This window comes from Corapipo altera, unplaced genomic scaffold (genome assembly GCF_003945725.1).
Source record: "Corapipo altera isolate COAL_440 unplaced genomic scaffold, ASM394572v1 297b, whole genome shotgun sequence".
Lineage (NCBI taxonomy): Eukaryota > Metazoa > Chordata > Aves > Passeriformes > Pipridae > Corapipo > Corapipo altera.
Genome location: NW_020885066.1, coordinates 75244 through 91119, shown reverse-complemented (window position 1 = coordinate 91119; position 15876 = coordinate 75244). Strand labels below are relative to the sequence as shown.

Below are 15876 nucleotides of genomic sequence, written 5' to 3'. Positions count from 1 at the left end.
CCGTGTCGTGTCGTGTCGCACCGTGTCGTGTCGTGTCGCACCGTGTCGCGACAGCTGCACTGAGCGCGCAGCCGCCGCCGCGGGAGCCGCCGGGTCCCGGCCCCGGGGAGCGCCGTCCGCGCTGCCGGCACGGAGATGGACCAGTCGGTCGCCATCCAGGAGAGCCTGGCGGGGGGCGAGACCTGCCGGATCGTATCCTTTGACGGGCCCCGGTGGCGCGGAGCCGTGCGGGGCGGGGGGGGCCCCTCTCCCTGCTCCCTCCGGTTTGTCGCCGCCGCCCTCTGGCGCTGTCCCCGCTCCCTGCCGCTGTCCTGCCGCTGTCCTGCCGTTCCTTGACCCGCGGCCGCAGGCGGTGCAGGGCCTCCTGTCTGCGGGGGAGAGCGCGGAGAGCCGGCTGCTGGGCCTGGTGGAGCACCGCGGGCAGCACGCGTGGGTACCGGAGCGGGGCGGGCGGGGGGAACATCCGAGAGACGCGGGAGCTCTGGGGGTCCCTCACGAGCCTCGGGAGCCGCCTGAGAACCCCCTCCCATCCCAAGGGCTTTGCACCCGGGGGCAGTCCTGTAGGGCAGCAGTTTGAAGGCATGATGCCTTGATGTTACGGGTGGTCAGTAAGAAACCCCAGGCCCATGAGCTGCTCTGCTCTGCTCTGCCAGTAATGTGAACACGTTATTTAAGTGATGGGGTGAGCAGGTGGGTGGTACGGGTTGAGAAGTTACTTTGGGGTTTGCATGAGGCTGCGCTAGCAGGTGCTGCTGGTGGGATGGGGTCTGTGAGTGCCTGCAGACATGCCAGAACTGAGGAGTCTTTGCCTCCATGTCGGCTCCGTGCTTGCAGGATCTACGTGTACACTCACCGTCGGATGGCCATCACAGCTGAGGATGTCTGGCTGGAGAGAGTAATCCCCATCACAGATGGGTTTGCAGTGGAAGAAGGTACTGACACACTGTGGTGGCTCAGTGGCCACCTCCAAAGAAGAGGATGGAGGGGTTTGGAGTCCATACTTTGTTGTTCTACTTCCTTAAGTTTGGAATCTATTCTGCCTTCACATTTCTTCTTTAGTTTGTAATCTCTGGTGACACTTGTGTCACATGGCATTGCTGGCAGGGCTGTTCAAGGTTCAGAGCACCCGTGTCCCACCAGGCCCCAGCCATGGCCCCTGCCTGGCAGGTTTGCTCTGCTGGCTCTGTTCCTGCCAAGAGTGTTTGGGGCTGGAGGAACTTGCTGAGCTCCCTGACCTCAAAGTATCAGCACAGTCTGCAAATCTGTTGCTTAGCTTTCAACTGAACTTTGTTTTACTTTTGCAGTTGTACTTGACAGTGACCGTCACATCATTGGTGAGTTCTGTGCTTGTTTTTAGTGCCTGTGTTACAGGCACTCTGGGCCCTGTGCCAGCTGCAAACAGTGAGCCAGGACTGGGGGCTCTCGTCCTGGGGGGGCTTGCCAGGGTGGGGATTCATGTCCTGCTCCTCTTGGGGCACTTGCGGTGCTGTTGGCCACGGTTACTTAGTGCTAACAAGCATTGTCAGCCCCATTCAACCAAGGGAATGATTTTTCCAAACGCTTTTAAACTGCTGCTGGAAGATTAATTATTGTCACTGAACGAGCAGAATAAAAATTATTATTAATGGTCGTCTTTATATTTTTAAATGGCATTCTCATGTAAAATGTTGGAAAGGAACATGATAAGGCGTCATGGGGAGATGTTGCTGAAGGCTGCATGCACGTGTGCATCCACCAGTGTAGAGTGGAGAAACGCTCGGTTTCTGAAGTCTTGGCAGCACGACCCACAGGAGCTCTTTCTCCTGATGTCCTCAGGCTCTGACGTGACTGTCCAGATGAGCTCAGCAGAGGACCGGCTGACCGTGCGGCTGCCCTTCGGCTCCCACACGCGCACGTTCCTGCAGGAGCTCAGCAGGTGCAGCCCAGGTACGAGCTCTGCGGGTGCGGCTGGGACGGGGGAGGGTCCGGGGGGGCAGGAATGTTGCGTTTGCTCGTCTCCTCCGTGTGCGGGAGCAGCGTTGGCCTCTCTGTGCCGAACCTCGCTCAGCGCTCACCCCTTCCCCTGACGATTCCCCGCCGTCGGACGGCTCGGCACCGACGGTCGGTGTTTTCCTGCGGGCAGAGGCGGGTGCTCTGTGCCGAGCCGAACGGGCTCCCGGGGGCGGGCCGGGGCGGGCGGGGGCGGGCGCTGGGGCCGGGCCGGGGCCGAGCTAAGGGCCGGCGGTGCCGAGCTGCGGCGATGTCCGCGGGCGGGCGGCCCCGCCGAGGTGAGCGCGGGGACCCGCCGGGGCGGGCGGGGGGGCCGCGCTGCCCCGCCGGCGTCTGTCCGGGGCGGCGGGACGGGGCCGGGGCGGGAGGCGGAGGGGCAGCGCCAGGCTCGGCTCCCGCTGCCCCCGGGGAGTTCATTCCGCCGCGGGCGCGGAGCCGCCGCCGAGGCTCCGGCGGATTCGAGACCCGGTTCCTGTGCCCGGCTCGGCTCCGCCGGTGGGGACGGGCCGCGCCCGGGGCCCTTTCCCGCTTTGCAGAGTGCACGTGTGAGAAGATGCCGAGCTAAAGCAATTCCTGGAAGTCAGTGTGGGATTCAAAACCTGAGTGTTGCCGTGTCTGCTGTGTGCTGTTTCGTTTAGGCTGGGCACCTCTCGCTGCATGAAGACTAATTTAATTCTCCCCTTTGGACGCTAAGCATGGATCCTGCCTTATCCAGGAGATATGATACATTTTCTTGCTGTAAAGCAGTATACTATAATGTCACTGCACATTCTTAACAGGAACGCCTTTATTACTGCTTAAATCTCATTTAACTGCAAATCCTGTCCAACTGAGACCTGCTGTAACCTCTGCACATAGCTCTGCATTTCTGTGCTCAGTTCAGTTATTGAACAAGGTCATTATTCCACTTCAGAGTGCTACCCTCTGGAGATACGTCTGGCTACAGCAATCTGTGGCTAGAGACACTTTTATTTAAAGGAAATAGCCCTTTTCCAAGGCTAATCTCTTTCTTAGGAGAATCCTACCTAAAGCTGATTTCCACCCATGAGGTTAGAATGGAAGGTGTCATATGTGACTGTAATCTTTGGATCACGTAGCAGGTGTGTCAGCAGCAGGCTCACACGTCTTTCCATTCTGCACTAATGCCTTCTGCATGCTGCTGAGTGGCATCATCCCATGTGGGTAATAAGGCCTGGGATTCTGCTCTGTTCCTGGCACAAAAGTAACCATTGTCCACTGAGTTGAAAGTTCAGGTTGGTTCCTGTCACTCTCAAGGGACGTTGCATGGTCATTATGGGGAGAGCTGGCAGAGGTTCAGGGAGCACTGACTGAGAGCTCAAGGCCCATGGAGAAAACGCTGTGTCCCAGCTCCCCAGGCCCACACTCCCCAGGGCATCTCCTTGTGCTCCTGGTCAATGCTGCATGACTTGGGCTGTGTGATCTGCAGCGAGGCTTGAGTCATGTGCTCTTCTGCATCAAGCTCTGATAAATCCTCTTACACAGTCTATTCTCAGAGGGTTCTTGGGCAGGAGAGGTTTTTCAGGCTGAGAACTTGGCCACCTCTTGCTGGCTGGTTTATGTCCTGAGAGCCTGGGTGAAGTACTGCAAGTTCTATTTCTGGTTTGCGCTTTTGTCCTGCAGAATGTTCTGTGACAGCAATAACATCTTAAATTTTTCTGGGTTGTGCTTTGAAGGAGAAGCTCAGCTGAATGCCTAGAATCTGACAATCTTAACGATTTCTACATCACCGTTAGATTTGTGTGCTAAGGAGCATGATCTTGAGATTGCTGTTTGTGCATCCTAAACGCAGAGACTCACCCCTAGAATCCTCTTTGTTATTTTGTCACTTGTAGGAGCAGAATGTTGTAACTGAAACAAAACGCTGAAAGACTGGTCAGATTTTGCTAAGGTAGTGTGATGTGGTTCGTGTCACACCTGTGGTGAGTTAGATTTGTGTGGTAGCAGCCCTGTTACTGTTTTAGGAGTGTGCAGTTTGCATTAAGGCAGATGTTTCTGCTCAGGTTCAGTGGGTCCATGGGGTGACTGCACTGCCCAGCCTCAAGGGGGGAGATGCCTCTGCCTTGCTGGGTATTTGCAGACAGGTAGAAACCCTTTAAAGGGTACTGTGATGTTTGTTTGTTTGTTTCTCCTTTTTATTCTTTGCTTTGTACTTCCTGTCTTGCTTCAGAAAGGAAAAATCTGTTATTAACATACATTTTTCAGATTCTCAGGGTAAAGCCCTGGATTTTGTGCTGCTAAGTTCTGCTTTGGCTTAGCTGTGTAAGGGAGAGCCAGCAGCAAGCACTCCCATAGCAGGCAGCAGTTCTGATGCTCTCTGTGGCTTCTGTGAGTTCTTCCTCTGCAAGGGAAGCTGCATCATCACAGAACAGTTGGGTCAAAGTAAGCTAAGACTCTCAGATAACTGAAAGAGAAACTGCAGGGCTCTTTGTTTTTCCACACAAATCTAAATTATATTCTGCCCACAGATTTTTGCCACTGTTTGTATAATCGTGTTGATAAACTGAAGAACACTTTGTGTTTAAAGTGAAACTTTGTGGGGGTTTTTTTCCAGAAGTGGTTGGCTCTGAAGGTATCAAACAGAATGGAAAAAAGGCTGCATTCAGTGAGAGCTGCAGCCACAACAACACCGACAGAAGCTCTCCCAGGTAGGAGGTCTTGCGTGATGTGCAGCTGAAGGGAGCTGTGCACATCAGCTCTTTGTGCAAGTGAGGAGTGATGGTGGAGGCCACATTTCTGTGCCAGTTTAGCCGTGCCTCCCTCCTCAGAGGGTCTCTGTGTAGGGCCAGCGGGTGAGCTCTGCACATTGCAATTGTGTAGCTGCATCACCAGTTCCATCAGCTGTGGTGGGTCAGTGCACAGAGGAGGGGAGTCTAGAGTGGAAGTTGGCAACTTTTTGAGATGAGAATCTGCAGATTTAAGACAGAAAAAAGTTCAGCATAAGCATGCTGTCAAAACGTTAGTGGAAATTTCATCCCAGTCCCTCAGAGACAGCCCTGCTAGTCCCCTACTTGGGCATACTTTGGCTGTTGAGTGGGACAGGACCTGCTAGCATTGCTTGTTTTGAATTCAGACAACTTTGGCTTAGGGCCATTGTGTCTCATAGATACACTCTTAGTTACAGTTTCATTTTCCAGTTCCCAGGACTTTGTGGACCCTGCTGCATATCCTTCAGAGTCTGTCTGTGTGCTGTCCTTGGCACTGGTGTGCAGGTTCTGACCTTAAATTTATGCTGTCCACTTGCTGGTGGGAACTCCCAAGCTGTGGCATTATTGTTGTTGCAAAAGGAGTTTCAGAGCCAGGAGACACAAAGTCAAACCACCTCTACCTCCACCCACTCTGGGCAGAGCTGGAAGTTTTCCACAGAAGGCTTTTTAAACAAACACTGTTCTTCATTCTCCAACTGAGGTCAGAAGGGCTGAGGCAGAGGCACCAGGAAATGAGATTTCCATCTCCTTGCTACAATAAGCAGGGAAAGTGTACAGGTTTTGTATCAGTATCCAAGTGTGAGTAAGGCCTGCTGTGCATTGACAGGCTGAACCAGAATAGTGAAAACCATTTGTTATTTCAGTTAGTTAAACTGGTTTCCTCTCGAGATCTGAACCTTGCTAAGAAATGCTCGTTTCAGTCTTATCGGCTTATCCCAAACATTATCTGTCTTTAGTGAACAGAAAGAAAAATGTGAATCAAGGTCTCGGTGGCAGAAATAAGTTAGTTAAGGTGTGTGGATAGCCTGGGCTTCATCTGCAGTTTTGCTTTCATTTGCAGGCAAAACAAACTCAAGCTTGAAGTGAGAACTGAGCAAGTCCGGCCTTCCCACCTCATGGCTTCGAACAAGGCCTCGATCATATCAGAACCAAAGTTTGGACTAAGAGATACTATTGTTAAATCTCAGCTTGCACAAATGGAGGATTCCTACACGCACATCCAGAGCTACAGGTAATGATCATTCCTGAGAAGAATTTATTTTTGTGGGTTGTAAGTTAGCACAGTCTGTCAGAATAACTCATGTCTGTTATTTCATCCTGTGTCCCCGCAAACAGGAAGCTCTGTACAGAAGTGTGATCCATACTTTCCAGAATAGTTTTCTTTCCTCGTTTGCACATTAGCAGAGCAGAATTTCATTCGTGTCTTTGTCAAGGCTTGCTTCATGGTTCTTGTGGAGAAAATGGCCTTCTTGAAATCACTTTTTTCTGTGCTTATTTCAGACAGTGTCTGGAAATGCATCAGCTCTGTGCACTTCAGCCTTCTCCCTCTCCACTTCTGTCCACTACTTATCCATGTCATTGTTCAAATAAACTCATAAGAAAGATCTTGGATAAAATATATACATAGGACCAAAACATTACTGTGTTTGAAATTGTTTTATGCATCTTATTCTGTGAATTTATCATTTCAAACTGCTACTGCGCAGCTCCAGTCTTATTTTTATTTTTTCCTTTAATACTGTGTATCTGTGTATACAATGTGTGTCCTTCTGTAAAACATGTCTGTAAAGATGCTGCTGTTGTTAAATCATTTTAGGGATTTAAACTTTGTCACATTTTCTTAATTTCCCCTGGAAATATGTTAGTTCTAGGTACCCATAAGTACTTGGCTGATAGCAGTGGTGTTTCCTGTGCTCTGCAGTTTGTGGCTCTGGGATTCAGTCACTGTCTCTGCAGGGTTTTTGTCGGGACATACAATGTGAACGGTCAGTCGCCCACGGAGAGCCTCCAGCCCTGGCTGAGCTGTGATGCTGAGCCTCCAGACATTTACTGCGTGGGGTGAGTGTCTCTCCCTGGCCCGTTTTCCCAAACCTGGGCTGTGCTGGTGGATCTGTCCTGGAGTTCTGCCAGGACACCACAGGGATGTTGGCACTGCTATGGTGCATTGCACAGCTCCAGGGCGGGTGTGTGCACAGCCAGAAAGGGCTGTTGGTCTGGTAGGGTTTGGCCTTTCAGTGTTACAAAATCCTTAGTGCTATTTGATGTAATATGACAGTAATTAAGCTTTACATTTAACATACCTCTACAATCAGCATAACTGAATTGGAGTTTTCAGTTATAAATTGAGTGTAAATTGATTTAGTTCTTTCCCAGAGGAAAGGGCTGGAGAGTTATAAACAAGTGCATGCATCCATGAGTTCCTTCCTCTAACACAGTTTCCAGGAGCTTGATCTGACTAAAGAAGCCTTCTTTTTCAATGACACACCGAAGGAAGAAGAATGGTTTAAAGCTGTAACTGATAGTCTTCACCCAGATGCCAAATATGCAAAGGTAAATGTGGCTTTTGTGAAGGTTTGAGTGTGGACTCATTTTCCACTTAGGCCTCTTTTCCCTTTGCTTTCTCTTATTCTCAATGGCTGTGTCTTCCAGAGGCTCATGGTCTGCAGGCTCTGCAGGTGCCATAGGTAGTGTTGCTGTGCAGGTGCTGAGGCAGGGGCAGGACACATAAAGGGAGCTCCTGCTGTCTTGGGGGAGGAGAATAGGGAATTCCATAGCTTCTTCCATGTCTGTCTCCACAATGCATAGTGGAATGAGTTGTGAAGGTATTTTGGGAGGAATACTGCTTGTTTTGGCTCCTGCTCCTTAGATCTGCTTCATCTCCTATCTCTGCTGTTGAAGGGAAGCTCCTTTCATGGACTTATCCTTGTGCTGAGACTCCTGCTTTGGACTTTAACTTCCTGTACTGGGGTATTGCTCCCTGGCCCCCTCCTGGGCTGTGCTGCTGGGGTCCTGTGTCCTGTGAGCCCAGCTGGTGCATCGATTGAACCTGGAACTCTCTTCTTGGTGACCCATGTTACGGATGGGGAGCAATGTGCCTTCTCTCAGCAAACCTCTTCCATTCCAGCATTTAATGGACTAGGGTCTGTTTTTCAGGTGAAGCTTGTGCGGCTGGTGGGAATTATGCTCCTCTTGTACGTGAAGGCAGACCTTGCTTTGAACATCTCTGAGGTGGAAATTGAGACTGTGGGAACTGGAATCATGGGGAGGATGGTAAGAATGGCAACTGTGCACAAGAGGGGGTGAGATTTGGAAGAGCCCCTCTCCTTGGATGCCGTGGTTGTACCTCCAGCTGAAGGCTGTGGCTGCCTTTAGAAGCAGATAACCCTATCCCTGTGCCAGCTCAGGGCACTGTGAGAGGGAATTGCCATGTGCTTGCCAGTGCTCAAAGCAGTAATCACTGATTGGCATTTTCAGCCTTTTCCTTCCTCTGGAGTTAAACAGCCTGTCTCAAAGTCTTCTGGTTTGTGCACTGCCAGTAACTCGTTTGTGGATTCATCTGCGGTGTAGAAGCTTCTGACCAGTGTCTTTGTCTTTCAGGGTAACAAAGGTGGTGTTGCCATCAGGTTTAAGTTCCATAACACCAGCGTGTGCATTGTGAATTCTCACCTCGCAGCTCACACGGAGGAATATGAGCGGAGGAACCAGGACTTCAAAGACATCTGCTCTCGAATGCAGTTCTGCCAGTCGGACCCAAATCTGCCCCCTCTCACTATTGGCAAACACGAGTATGCTTCCCATCTGGCTTTGGGAATCATGGCACGTGGCAAGGGAGCACCTTGTGAACATGCTGGGGTTGAGGAGGGGTCCCCAGTGACCTGAGTGTCAGCTGGAAGGGCCAGAAATGCTTTACCTGGTTTGGAGAGTGCTCACGCTCACAGTTCTGACAGGCTGCTTGTTGCCTTATGCTCTCCCAGGCCTTGTTTTATTCTCAAGCATGGAGTGGGAATGGGGCAGTAATCAGCATTGACTTCCCCAACTGTGGAATGGTAACAGCACCACTTATTAAGGGGTAGTGACAAACGTGCAGAACAGTAATTAAAAATGGCAAAGGTAGAAAATGTAGTTTCTCTTTGAAGTGCTCACTCCTCTTGTCTCTGGTGAGAGCAGCTGCAGCACCCGGGGGGGTTGTGGTGGGGAGAGCCCATGGAGCTGCCACCCATGGCCAGGCTCCAGGGGAGCCTCAGGTCTCTCACATTCCGGGATATGCTCTCTCTCAGTGTGATCCTGTGGCTGGGGGACCTCAACTATCGGCTGGAGGAACTGGATGTGGCACAAGTGAAGCAGCTCATAGAGGAGAAAGCATTTCCAGAGCTTTGCCAGTATGACCAGGTACTGCTGTCTCACCTGCCTGCACACGGTGCTGAGGGTGTTTAGTACAAACTGCACGACTCCTTGGCCTCCCTTTTAGCACACGTGGGAGTTGTGCTTGAGCTTGCCTAAAATGAAACTTTTTTTCTTTTCTTCTTTCATAGCTGAAGAGGCAAATGAAGGCAAATGCAGCCTTTGAAGGCTTCACAGAGGGAGAGATCTCTTTCCAGCCAACATACAAGTATGATGCTGGCTGTGATGACTGGGACACAAGGTACAGTGATTGCCTCAGATGTGATACCACCAATGGCTGGTGTTACCTCTGAAGGAATTAAAAACAAGGCTAAAAAAAATTGCAGAATCTCTTATTTGCTTATCTCTGCTGTACCTGCTCAGGTGAGACCAACCAGGGTTGACATGGAGTGTTTGTGCTGTTCTCTAAATGCATGTGAGAACCACAGTTCCCATAATGCTCTGTTCACAGAGCAGCTCACCTGCTGCTACCAAACCAGGAACTGCAGCTGCAAGTGCAGAAATGAAATCTATGCAGCAGCCAGTGAAAAAAAAATGCAAACTTTAAACATAGAGTCTGAATTCTTATTTTTCATGGCTCTTATGATCAAAAATATCTGAGTATTGCTTTGTATGTTAATTGTATTTTGCACTTTTGAAGAAGGAGGAATTAAAGCATGAGCTAGAGATACCTCATAGTAGACAATCAGTTTTTATATCTACTCAAAGAAACTGTTAAAAATACCACTTTGATAGAGAATGAGCTCCAGGCCATGGCAGAAAACCCTGAGTCTCTGGAGAGCAGTGTTACTGCACCTGAACTGTGCCTGGAAACTGTGATCTTCCCCTCTGTTTCAGTGAGAAGTGTCGTGTTCCAGCGTGGTGTGATCGGATCCTCTGGAAAGGGCAGAACGTTGCCCAGCTGAGCTATCGCAGCCACATGGCCCTGAAGCTCAGTGACCACAAGCCAGTCAGCTCCGTGTTTGATATTGGGGTAAGGAAATAACTCTGCTGACCTTGTCCTCTGTGTGGGGAGGGAGGTTCTCCTGCTGATTTCCCTCTCCTGCTTTTATGGCACCCCCAGAGAACAATGGCTTGAAAGGTGGGCTGGATCAGATACAGAGATGGGATTGTTGGTCACAGTAAGCAAGGGCTGTGTAACTGATATTCAAGTTAAGCAGGACAATGCCTGAATATCTGTCAGTGTTCTTTGAGAACACAGTAGTGTGTTGTCAAACCTTTTTTTTTTTTTTTTCTGAGACTTAGAAAAAGGCTGATCTGATACTGACTGAGTGGCTCTTGTTAGTTATGGCAAGATCCTTTACTGTTGGATCCTGAGAAGATCTTGGGGCATTACTGCTCCAAGTGGCTCTGCCCATTACGTGGGTTTTATACTCTAGTGTGCTGCTAGAATCAAACCACTTCCCATGTTTCCAGCTGTGTCCCAGCGGTCCTGCAGAGGCACAGCAGATGCCAGCTGGTGTGGTGTATGTTCTTTTCAGGTGAAGGTTGTGAATGAGGAGCTCTATCGAAAAGCCTTTGAGGAAATAGTCCGCTCCCTGGATAAGCTGGAGAACGCCAACATTCCCTCGGTGACGCTGTCCCGCAGAGAGGTGGGGCATGGCCATGTGCCAGCACTCCCTGAAGGAACTGAGCAACCCCAGACCCCAGCAGCAGAAGATGGATTCTAGAGCCTGGGGTCTGGTTCCAAAAACTAGAATATTTTGACTTCCAGCTTCTCTGTGTTTACAAGCCCTAGGAATCTTTGTTCCTGTTTAGATGCTGGTAAATTGTGATCACAGCCCAAGGCTGAAAGGCAGGGTGTGTCACTCCTGAGGTGGGGAGAGAGAAAGTAAAAGGGTAGTTTGTGACCCTTGCTCTGACTTGTTCTTTGAAATGTAAAATGTAAAATCTGAAGGATTTGGAGAAGGTCAAAGACCAGCATTTTCTTTGCGTGTTGGGGACTATAAAGATGAGCCCAGGATACATTTGAGGCTACAGCTATCTCACTCTCAATTTCATATTTGAGGGGAGCATTTGGTGATCCTCTGGAGTCCTGGAAGAGATGGGATGTGGGAGCAAAGGGTTAATCTGGGTGTCTTGCTGCTTAATGATTAAACCATGGGACAAGAATTGCTGCTGGGGCTTGGCAAGGTGAAATGGCTGATGATGTTGACTGACATTTGTTTCTAGATCCATTTTGAGGATGTTAAATACATGCAGCTGCAGGTAGAGAGGTTTACAATCCACAATGGCCAAGTGCCCTGCCAGTTCGAATTCATCAGCAAACCAGACGAGGAAACCTACTGCAAGGAGTGGCTGATTGCTAATCCCAGTAAGGGCTTCCTGCTTTCAGGTGAGCTCCTCTTTGTTCGCCTCATGTTAATGAGTTGATATTGTCCACTTCTGGCTTGGTTCTCTCTGCTCTTTGAGAGTGCTGTGCCTGTTGACAGGCTGTTGGTTTAATACCGGTTGTAACTGAGTCTGGGTTTTTTATCATCTTCTGGCAGATGCTGAGATCACAGTTGAGCTGGAAGTGTTTGTTAATAAATCAACGGCTACTTGCTTAAACTCTGGAGAGGAAAAACTTGAAGATATCTTGGTCTTACATCTTAACAGGGGGAAGGATTATTTTCTGTCTGTAACAGGCAATTATTTGCCAAGTTGCTTTGGGTCTCCCATCCATACTCTGTGTTACATGAGGGAACCGATCCAGGACATGTCAGCAGAATCCATTCGGAGACTTGTGAGTTAAAGACAAAATTCCTTTCCAAACCCACAAGAGCCATTGAAACTGAGGCCTGTTTATTGTTATTAACAAGTTTCAATTCTCAGGTATAAGCTTTGTGAAGTCTTTTTACTGAGCTGAATAAGAACTTGCCTGGCTGTGTGTTTGTCTCCCCTCCCCACAATACCTTCCCTCAGACCCTGATGCCACTAGAGAAGAGTGATGATCCTGATCCTGCTCAAGCTGAAAAGCCTATGGACATCCCAAAAGAGCTGTGGATGATGGTGGATCACTTGTATCGCAATGCTTCCCAACAGGTTGGCAGTGTTTGTACTGGAAACACAAAATGAGCTGCTTGGGTTTTTTGAGTTTTGAAGAAGATATTGGTAATAGCAGTCACTGTGAGTTGGGAGTGTTTGGCCAAAGGCCTTCGGAGATAAGTGATCCTGGTACCCTGGGTTGCACTGTTTGGTGCTGGTGCCTGTGCTCTGTGTGTGCAGGTATCAGCAGAGTCCTCCTGCACTGCCCTCACTGCAGTGCCACAGCCTTACTAGAGCTGCTCTTGGTGAGACTTGTGTGATAACCACCAATTTGGAGAGGTTTTTCAGGCAGATTATAAGGATGCTCTATTTATCCAAAACCCTTCTATTTTCCTTGGACTGACCAAGGGTTGTCTCTGCAGGAGGACCTGTTTCAGCAGCCAGGCCTCAGATCCGAGTTTGAGCAGATCCGAGACTGTTTGGACAAGGGAATGCACGATACCTTCCGTATCCTTTTGGGTGATGCCCGGGCAGGCTCACTGTGCTGCAGTGGTCAAAGCTGAGGGAGGTTTTTAAATTGCTGTCTCTCCCCTGGGGTAGCTGAGCTCTGCAGTTCCTGTGGCTCCAAAAGCCTCCACTGGGTCCTTGTGATGCTGATAAATTTCACAAGGGTCCAACAGCAGCAGCTTCCCATGTGGAGTCCAGGGCATTAACCCAAAGCTGGGAGCAGTAGGAGGAGGTTGGGGAGACCTAAGCAAAGGTTCATGTTTCAGCAGAAATAGGACCAGCCTAGATCCTGCTGTGCTTGCCTCTTCCTTAACCGTGTTTGGATCAGTGGGCAGCAACCACTCAGTGGCAGAAGCCCTGCTGCTGTTCCTGGAGAGCCTGCCTGAGCCAGTCATCTGCTCCAGGTTCTACAGCACCTGCCTGGAGAGTGCCAGCAGCTACTGGCTGAGCAGCCAGGTATGGCCAGCTTCCCTGTGGGACTGGATCAGATTCTGGAAGGAGGGGAGGCAAACTGGCCTCTGTCACACCACTCACAGGGTTTTACTCTCAGTAACTCAGTCATCTGGTCATAGGAAGGATCTGGAACTGGTGCTTCTGGGTTATGAAGAGCTGTTGGCATTTGCAGAGGGGGGTGTTGGGAGTAGGTAAAGCTGGAAGCCATTGCTGTGTCTGCAATATAAATGTTGGGATTTTCCCTCCTCAGATTATCTCTAGCCTGCCAGTGTGCCATAAAAATGTATTTGAATATCTGATGGCATTTCTACGAGAACTACTGAAAAATTCGGGGAAAAACCACCTGGATGTGAATATTCTTGGTAAGGCAATCACAATAACCTCTCTGTTCAGAAGGGTGATAGAACATTTCCCCCCTGAGTGCAGTCGTGGTCTACACTGCTTTGAAGCTTTGAATAGTCGATAGAAAAAAACGGGAACCTAGAAAAGCGGGGAAGTGACCCAGAGGTGTGGGGGGCCGTGAGCTTTGTCCCAGCCCAGGTGCTGTACCCTGAGGTTGGTGGGATGGCCACTGATGTCCTGCTGCTCTCACTGTGCCTCTGTGTGGCTTTGCCCTGCAGCCAGTGTGTTTGGGGGCCTGTTACTGCGTCCTCCCCCCGGACATCCCACCCCTGACATAGCCGAGAAGAGGAAAGCCCAGCAGTTCATCCGCCAGTTCCTCGAGAGAGAAGACAATTCACCGTGAATTCCAGATGCAGCCAATCTGGATTTTTAGATATCGAATTACTGTAAAAATATTTTTTGTACATTATACCGGCTTTTTGGTTTTTTGGATATCACAGTATTTTATACTATCTGTTGCTTTTGAAGGCACAGGTCAGGCTGTTTGACACCTGATTATGCTGTAAAGTATATAAAATTTCTAAATAAGCTGTATGTAGACTAGCAAAAAATATAAAAGCTGATATTTACACTGTATTTTATTTAACTTGTTTGAAACCTCGGGATTTTGAAGCCCTCGCTATTTAAATAAAACGCTCTGGAGCCGTTTCGCGTTGTGGGCCGTGACTCGCGTCCCGCTCCCAGGTGGCGCCGCGCCGCGCCCGCCACCTTCCCATGAGCCCCTGCGGCGGGCGCGGCGCTCCCGGTGGGCGGCGCGCGGCCGGAAGCGGAAGTGAGCGGCGCGATCATGGTGCCGCTGGGGCGGGGAGGGAGCGGCCGCCGGCGCCCGGTGAGCGGGGGGGAACCGAGGGGAACCGAATCGACCGGGGCGCAGGGGCCCAGGCGGGGCACGGGAGCGGCTCTGCGCGCGGCCGGGCCTGGCGGGGGCAGCGCCGCGCTTGGGGCGGGCCCGCGGCGCTCAGGCCGACCCGGCCCCGCCGCCACCGCCCGCCCCGGGGCTGCGCCTGCGAGCGGAGCCGGGCCCGGGCCGGCGGAGCCGCCTGACCCCCCGCCCGTCCTTGCGTTGCAGATGAGCCGTTGTGGCCGGAGCTCCCGGTAGCGCGGAGAGAGGCGCGGAGCCATGGGCGAGAACAGCCCCGAGGGCAACGTCATCTACTATGAGGTGGAGGAGGACGACCTGGCCCAGGATGACAATATGATGAGGTTTGCTGACAAAAACGGGCTGGTGTCCTCCTCCTCCGGGACGGTCTATGACAGGACAACTGTGCTCATCGAGCAGGACCACAGCGTGCTGGAGGAGGAGGAGGATGAAGGACAGTGTGGTGATCACTTGCCTTTTTTACCAGAGGGTCACGAAGAAGGATTTCACTTAATAGCAGATCATGAAGGAATGTCCCAGGGTTATGTGCAACACATTATTTCTCCAGATCAGATTCATCTAACAATAAATCCTGGGTCAACTCCCATGCCCAGGAACATCGAAGGAGCAACCCTCACTCTGCAATCTGAATGCCCAGAAACCAAGCTCAAGGAAGTGAGTAGCTAAGTGTGATCTGGGATTTGTGCTTCTTGTCAGTGGTTTTCACCTGGTGACCTAAAGGGTTTGAAAAGGTGTTTTTCCAGAGCTGTTTGCTTGGGGACAGGCAGAGTTCTGCTTGTTCTCCAAGGTTTTTGTGTAGTGGAGTGAATTGCCCTCCACTAAATCTGCTCTATGTGCTGGGCAGAACCGTGTCCCAGCAGAGCTGCCAAGGCTGTCCCTTTTCCCTCTGACTCCACCTGGGAACCTGCCAGGAGGCACCACCGTGTGACACTGGATGGCAGGAGGGTGTGGCACTGACACAAGTCAGTGGTGTGATTTTAGTGATCTTCTGGTTTTCTTCTGGTTGAGTCACTGTTTTGTGAGTTCAGAGGTAACTGAAATACTCTGAGCTCTGTTAATCTGGGTTTGGCCACATTCTCCAGAGAAGCACATCCAGGTCACAGTTAAGGGCCAGGCCATTGGTGGGAGCTGGAGTACCAAACTTGAGATGCCAAACTTTAAATTGCTTGCAGTTTTATTTTGTCACTCACTGGGAAACTGAGAGAGGAGAATAAGGGAAGCTTTAAGCTGCCATCTGTTGTATTTTGAAAGTTCGGGTCAGCTTACACAGTTAAAAGGGAGTTTACTCTTAATTCTGTTTTCCTGATGAATTTTCCCTGCACCCACAGTGGTGAGGGCTTCTCCTGGGGTTCTTGCAAAGCAAAGTTGACTGTGACACCAGCACAGGGACAGCTTTGTGCTCCTTTTTTGGCCCTTCTGAGTTAGGCAAGGGCTGATGTGTCCAAATATTTGTGCCACTGTCAGTGATAGCAGCATTGTGTAACCAACACTGAGAGTGAGAGAGCTGCAGCACCGAGCCCTGGCTGTGCCCACTGAGCCCTGGCTGTGCCC

At 50.6% G+C, this 15876-nt stretch overlaps 2 protein-coding genes across 4 annotated transcripts in view; both read left to right on the top strand.

Moving 5' to 3' along the window:
- The first annotated feature begins 30 nt into the window (after positions 1–30).
- INPP5B (inositol polyphosphate-5-phosphatase B) lies at positions 31–14021 on the top strand. Of its 3 annotated transcripts, XM_027669116.1 has the most exons (22): positions 31–192; positions 350–429; positions 835–932; positions 1305–1334; positions 1816–1926; positions 4562–4655; positions 5776–5946; positions 6672–6773; positions 7151–7265; positions 7869–7985; positions 8313–8500; positions 8993–9104; positions 9248–9357; positions 9954–10089; positions 10598–10708; positions 11289–11451; positions 11606–11841; positions 12021–12140; positions 12506–12590; positions 12919–13046; positions 13294–13405; positions 13664–14021. In XM_027669116.1, exons 1-22 carry the CDS (start codon positions 136–138, stop codon positions 13786–13788), a joined length of 2601 nt encoding a protein of 866 aa, XP_027524917.1. In that variant the 5' UTR covers positions 31–135; the 3' UTR covers positions 13789–14021. The 3 variants fall into 3 exon arrangements, with proteins under 3 accessions (XP_027524917.1, XP_027524918.1, XP_027524919.1); XM_027669117.1 differs by lacking the exons at positions 31–192; positions 350–429; positions 835–932; positions 1305–1334; positions 1816–1926 and adding an exon at positions 2204–2267; XM_027669118.1 differs by lacking the exons at positions 31–192; positions 350–429; positions 835–932; positions 1305–1334; positions 1816–1926 and adding an exon at positions 3828–3898.
- Positions 14022–14184: 163 nt separating this feature from the next.
- MTF1 (metal regulatory transcription factor 1) overlaps positions 14185–15876 on the top strand; it is a 15876-nt gene continuing 14184 nt past the window's right edge. The window contains exons 1-2 of the mRNA XM_027669115.1: positions 14185–14274; positions 14515–14979. Coding sequence (XP_027524916.1) covers positions 14566–14979 — 414 coding nt within the window. The 5' untranslated portion in view covers positions 14185–14274; positions 14515–14565. The remainder of the gene's footprint in view (positions 14275–14514; positions 14980–15876) is intronic.